Source organism: Aplysia californica, unplaced genomic scaffold, assembly GCF_000002075.1.
Source record: "Aplysia californica isolate F4 #8 unplaced genomic scaffold, AplCal3.0 scaffold00314, whole genome shotgun sequence".
In the NCBI taxonomy this organism is placed as follows: Eukaryota; Metazoa; Mollusca; class Gastropoda; order Aplysiida; family Aplysiidae; genus Aplysia; species Aplysia californica.
Genome location: NW_004797584.1, coordinates 320,185 through 325,965, shown reverse-complemented (window position 1 = coordinate 325,965; position 5,781 = coordinate 320,185). Strand labels below are relative to the sequence as shown.

General features: G+C 41.8%; 1 protein-coding gene across 1 annotated transcript in view; it reads right to left on the bottom strand.

Moving 5' to 3' along the window:
- Positions 1 to 846: 846 nt before the first annotated feature.
- The window catches only part of LOC101845111, a gene marked incomplete at its 5' end in the record, with an annotated part of 83,460 nt that continues 78,525 nt past the window's right edge, over positions 847 to 5,781 (bottom strand). The window contains 3 exon segments of the mRNA XM_035970730.1: positions 847 to 1,619; positions 3,719 to 3,765; positions 5,306 to 5,508. Of these exon segments, the coding sequence (XP_035826623.1) occupies positions 1,550 to 1,619; positions 3,719 to 3,765; positions 5,306 to 5,508 (320 nt within the window).

Here is a 5,781-nt window from a genome sequence, read left to right as displayed (position 1 = left end):
AACCAATGCGCGGACTTCCGCGGACACTTGTTATGAACGATCTTTGATCATAGAAAGTTATCTATGTAACCCGTGTTTATGGGATTCCAGGCTGCCGCAGCACTGCGACAGAGAATTGCGGAAAGGAGCCCTGGAAGCCATTGAGGTTAAATGTTTCTCTACTTTAACTTCCAGGTCGTCGGGTACAATCGCGGCGGGGTTGTAGTGGGCACTGAAACCACCAGAAATCGACCCACCCGACGACCGACCCAATCCGACCCGACCTGATCGCGCTAATGGGCACCCTCTATCATAATTCTATAAGGATACACACCTCGAGACCCATCTCGAGCGACTGCCAAACGCGATGCGATGTCGCGAATAAGGAGACATAGCAACGTGTCGGAATCTTAGTTTGCAATGACCTTTACGAATGGGTTCTTAGGTGTTGATCATATAATTTTTAGACCCGTATGCAAAGATCGGAGAAGATTAAACAGAGCAATTTCATTTTACCTTTATTAACCGCGGTCAGACAAAAGTGAACAAGCTAACACAACTCGGGGTATGTTCCTAGGAATTCCCATGAACCCATGCAGAGACCTGGGGGCCTACAATCGGGGAACGTTATAAAACGTTAGAGACGTTAGCCACTGGTAGGCTCTGCTTCTATTCTTTTCGTCCTGTCTTGCTCTTTATCTCAACACAACTGTGTTGGTGTGCCCTGTTTACAGAGGGGCTCTCAAGGTTTAGAGGTGCGGTGTTCGCCTCTCATGCAATAGGTCGCGGGTTCAAATCCTGAATCTAAAAAAAATATTCTCTTTTCACCTCCTTTCCTGCTCTCTAATCTCCTCTGGGCCCCTGACTCTTTCTGCTTCCTTTCTACAGTTACTCATTGGCTCCTCTTACTGCTGTCTGTCAGCCAAACCCCTGATCTTGGGATAGGTAAGATTGAACACCCAACTTTCTCGGAAAAGGGCGAAAAATACCGGATGTCCCGTGTGCAAGCTGCACACGGTAAAGATCGATTGATGCGTGATTCTAACCTTGATAAGAGTAGGCTTCGGCCACCATCCGGGCAAAATCCAAAATTATTTCCTACCAAACTGACGACGCTAAATGTGCCCCGCTCCCTTATATGTCCTCATGCAATTGCGAGCGCCGTAACCCCCCGCTCCCCCAAGTTCTCTTTACTCAAATAAACACGGCATAAATCATTCATTGACTTTTGAGTGAAAAGTGAACTGGCATCATATAATGTCACAGGCCGTCTATACAGGGGTCTTTCGTGAAGTGATTAAGCGCTTCGCCGTCGCACGCAGGAGACATGAGTTGGACTGCCGTGCGGGGAAAATTTGTATCCAGTATCTCCATCTTTGTGCTGGGACATTGAATAGCTTTCAACCTGGGTTGGCTCTGACAGGCAGGGTCGGATCAGCCTACCCCCTAAATAATCTAAATGTTGTCAATGGAGGCGTAACACTTCTACAATTACATTTACTGTTGTCTATGAAGTCGGAAATTCGTTGCAAGCTCTACAAGGAAGCCTTATTCGAGATGCAAAAGTAGGTCAGTAGAAGGGCAGTGCTGACTCCGGATGTGGTACGTCTCCTACCGGAAGCTTGTCACCTCGCCAAGGTCTGGGGATTGAATTTGTATTAACTTTTGAATTTTCAACAGTCACTTTCATGGGATGTCTTTGCTAACAATAATTAAACGAAAGACGTCGATACCACTTCGACTTCCCAGTTATTTTTGTGCTATGTTGCGATGAATAGTTTTGATGTGCCCGGAACCAGGATTTCTTAGATCTAAGAAAGCCTAAGCTCTGAACTAAAAACAAAAAGTGTAGGAGGTTAGCCCTAAAATCAACTTAAGATTTTGGAAACTCCATAGAGACACTAGCATATCCAATAACAAATGTCCGTTTTAGGATTCGATGTATTTGAAAGAAGCAGTAGGGAGAGAAAATCAAAGCCGCGCACTTTTGAAAAACTCCCACAAAAAACTATCAAAGCGCACACTATCAGAGCCGCACACTTTTTGGCGATGTCGATAAAATTAAATAGCGGATTACCAAAGTCCCCTTTGCCCTTTACTGGACTTGGGACCAGCATATCATATCGATTAGATATATGGCTGGATTAGTTTTTTATTGAAAGAATGGGCTTTTCAAGTACAAAAAACACATTCACAGGACAGGGGTGATCTTTAAAGTGTGGGAGACAGAATTCTTGCTCATTCCAAATGACGATTTTCCCATCGTCTGTCTTCGCTCAAGGCTTGCTGGTCTTCGTACAGACAAGCTAATTAATGTGAAAGCTAGCCGTTCTGTCGACCCTGAATTTTAAGTTTTCTATAAAAAATGCTTCACTGCCCATTTGAGTAGTAAAACACCCTGGCCTTGTGTCAATCATTTTGATTAAGAGAGGTAGGAACATCGTGTTACTACCCACCACTTATCTCAGTAATGGTCATTTTTTGCAAACTCACTTTATTCTAAGGGCTCAATGAAAAAAAAATTAACGCTAAATGAAAAAAATATCGCAGATTTGAAAACTAGTTTCATAGCTATATTTTTGTCAAATGACTTATTTGGAAAGTAGTTTTCATGACACTGAATATTTTCAAAATAGGGCGGAGTAATTTTGCTAAGGGGACTTCGACCGTTGGATGGAATCGGCAATCTAATTTTATCGATATCCATTAAAAAATGCTCAGTTCTGATAGTGAGCGACTTTGATAGTTTTTTTTCTTCTCGAAAATGCGCGGCTTTGATAGTTTCCCACAATAGGTACTTAAAGACATCAGGTCTACTTTACAAACAATGAACACATAGTGTGATGTCAGTCATAAAGTCATTTTCTGTCTTATCTTTGTTTACATCACCATGGTGTGATGATATTTCTTTTGTTGCGTCTCGTCTCTTTGCGTCTTTTTGTCTCGTCTGTTATGGCATTTGCTATTGTTACTCAATGTGTCGTATAGCTGTGCTGTGTCCAGTGTCCGTTCATCCGTGTGTTATCGCTAGTCCCCGTCTACCACTCGAACGATTAGTACGTTTTTTGTGTCACAAACCAAGCTTTCTCGTATGTCTCGTTCGTTTTGCTTTATGTCACATGGGATAAATACTGGTGCATGTATCCAAAAAAAAGGGGGGGGGGGCTGTTATGTTATAATGGAGTGCATACCAGACAGACCTGAGGGAAGAAAACAACGCTCAGTATTATTTAGCACATTAACGTTTCTGAAGTTGTTAGTAAAGCGTTGGCCTACAGTTTAAATAAAACTTTCATCAAAGGTTAGGAGTAATATCCAAATTTGTAAGAACTAAAATACTTAAACAATGTAACTAGTTGTAGGCTAAAATAGTTTTTATTTTATCCGCAAAAAATCCTTACCTACGTTTGATTTTAAAAAAAAGCCGTACTCTACAGAAATAATGTTCAAAAATTTCAGGAGAAAATAGAAAAATAGACCCCCCCCCCTTCTCCATGAACCAACAAAAGGGTTAAACATTTTTCCTTTTGGGGGGTCAGGGAGGGGGGTCGGGATGGAGGTCCCATTGACTGTTCCAATTTCAATACCCGATTTAATTTTTCGTGTTTATCGGTGTTCCTCTTTTACCCAACACCATGTTGTGTTACAACTAAACAAAACTTGTGCATCAATACTGCACAGAACACGGTCATATCTCCTCAGTTACTCCAACTGGACTAGTCTTTTAGCTACCACTTACCTGTAGTACATGCGTGGAGCTTCGGAAACGTTCACAGGCTGAAAGACCTGAAATATTTTACATATTATACTGATAATGATTATATAGAATTTTAATAGTTTCCAGGATATTCATACACAGTATATTGACAGTCTGGGACACTCATAAACAGGATTTTAATAGTCTTTAGGACCCACGTTAATCGGTTTTCGATATTCCTTAGAATACGCATTAACAATACACATATAAGTATGATTTTTATAGTTTTTGGAGCCCACATAAATATAATTTTGACAGTCTGTACGATACTCATGACTGTGATTTAAATAGTCAGATGGATTTTGTTTTTAGACACTGATAAAAGGACACAGTGTGATCCATAAAACGAAACTCCAAGTACAATTTGAACATCGAGAACCTCAAGTTTGACAGACACAGACACACACACGTGCATGCACGCACGCACGCGCACACACACACAAACACGCAAACACACATGCATACACACACATACACAATCGACTACTGATAGTGTAGATAAGAACGGAACGGAACTATTTCTAATACAAGTGGTAACTGTATTGAGTTGACGAGGGGGCAAGGTAATTTGGGGAAAAATCGTTCCTCAACAGTCAGTCACAAAACGTAAATTGTAGTAATTCTTTAATACGCTTGCGGGGGACTTACAGCCTAAAAACAGCTTCTGCGTTGTAGCTGTTAGGCGTTACACAGATGTACGCAAATGACCTGAGTTAGATTTCAGCGTAGAGAGAATTCTAATTGAGTATCTTTGTCTTTGTGCAGGGATGTTGTATCCATCCGAGCCCGGGTAGGCCCTGCCAGGCAGAGTCAAAACCTGGCTCCTACATAATTCAATTTGTGAGAAAAGGGGCGTAAAAACGAGTACATTATGTTGGAAAAAAAATTCAATACCCGATTTAATTTTTTACAGCCTAAAACACGTTAGTAACGAATTGTATGTCGGCCACAGTGGTACATATACATGTATATGAATACTGGGAAGTCCAAAGGTGAAACAAATTTTAAAGTAGAAACCAAAAGAAAACCAATACATGGAAATTACCTGATTTCCCTACTCAGCCAGTGAAACGTAATATTGTTACTGAAAACATGTTTACAAATCTTTTCCGGGAAAGGGGATTAAGTACGCCATTTTATCCTTTCATCGATTAATGTTGACCTCAGAAACTGCACACAAAATAATCGAAAGCAATTCAAATAGGTAATACTATAACTCAAAGGAAAAGAAATCAAATGAGGTAGTACTCCAAGAAACCCACTTGAGCCGCTTACAAATAAAACAATTCGGAAGAGACAAATGTAGTTTCCTGGACACTTGTATAGACTTTTAAGGCCCTGAATATCTTGCTCTCACTGACAAAACTGAAAGCAAACAAGGCCGGGGCAATTCGAGAGCAATTTACTTGGAAAGCCTAAATAAAAAGGTGACATAGAAAGATCAGGATATAATGTGGCTTTTTTGAAAGCATCCGAGCAAAGTAATTGAACGGAGAACTATGAATGCCGATGTCTGTCACAGATATGGCATTTTGATGATGATAACTCAAGGTTTTTCACAATACTCACTGGTATACTGTAGTTGGTAGGAATGTCAAAGATAAACATCTTTGTAGAAGCCGTCTTGGTCCGCCTGCCACTGACCGTTCTGTCTGTCGTAGCCGGAAGTGCACTTCCGGTGACATCGCAGTAGGTTTGGGAAGGGCACTGGCGAGCAGAGAGTGCTCGAGGGACAGAGGCGGCCTTCAGTTTACGCTGTTTCTCCAGCAGCGCTGTATGAAGGACAGAAAGGCAAACGACAGTAGCTTTCAACATAGCTGTGCTCTCTCTGAAAGTTTAACGTTGTGTTTTGTGATACCAGCGTGGATGTCTGTGTACGTGTGCGTGTGTGTGGGAGGGGGGTGCTTCTGGATCAGGGTATTGTGCATGGTGCGTGTGCGTATGGGCGCGCGCGCGCGCGCGTGTGTGTGTGTGTGTGTGTGTGTGAGTGTGTGTGTGTCTCTGAGTGTGTGTGTGTGTGTGTGTGAGTGTGTGTGTGTGTCTGT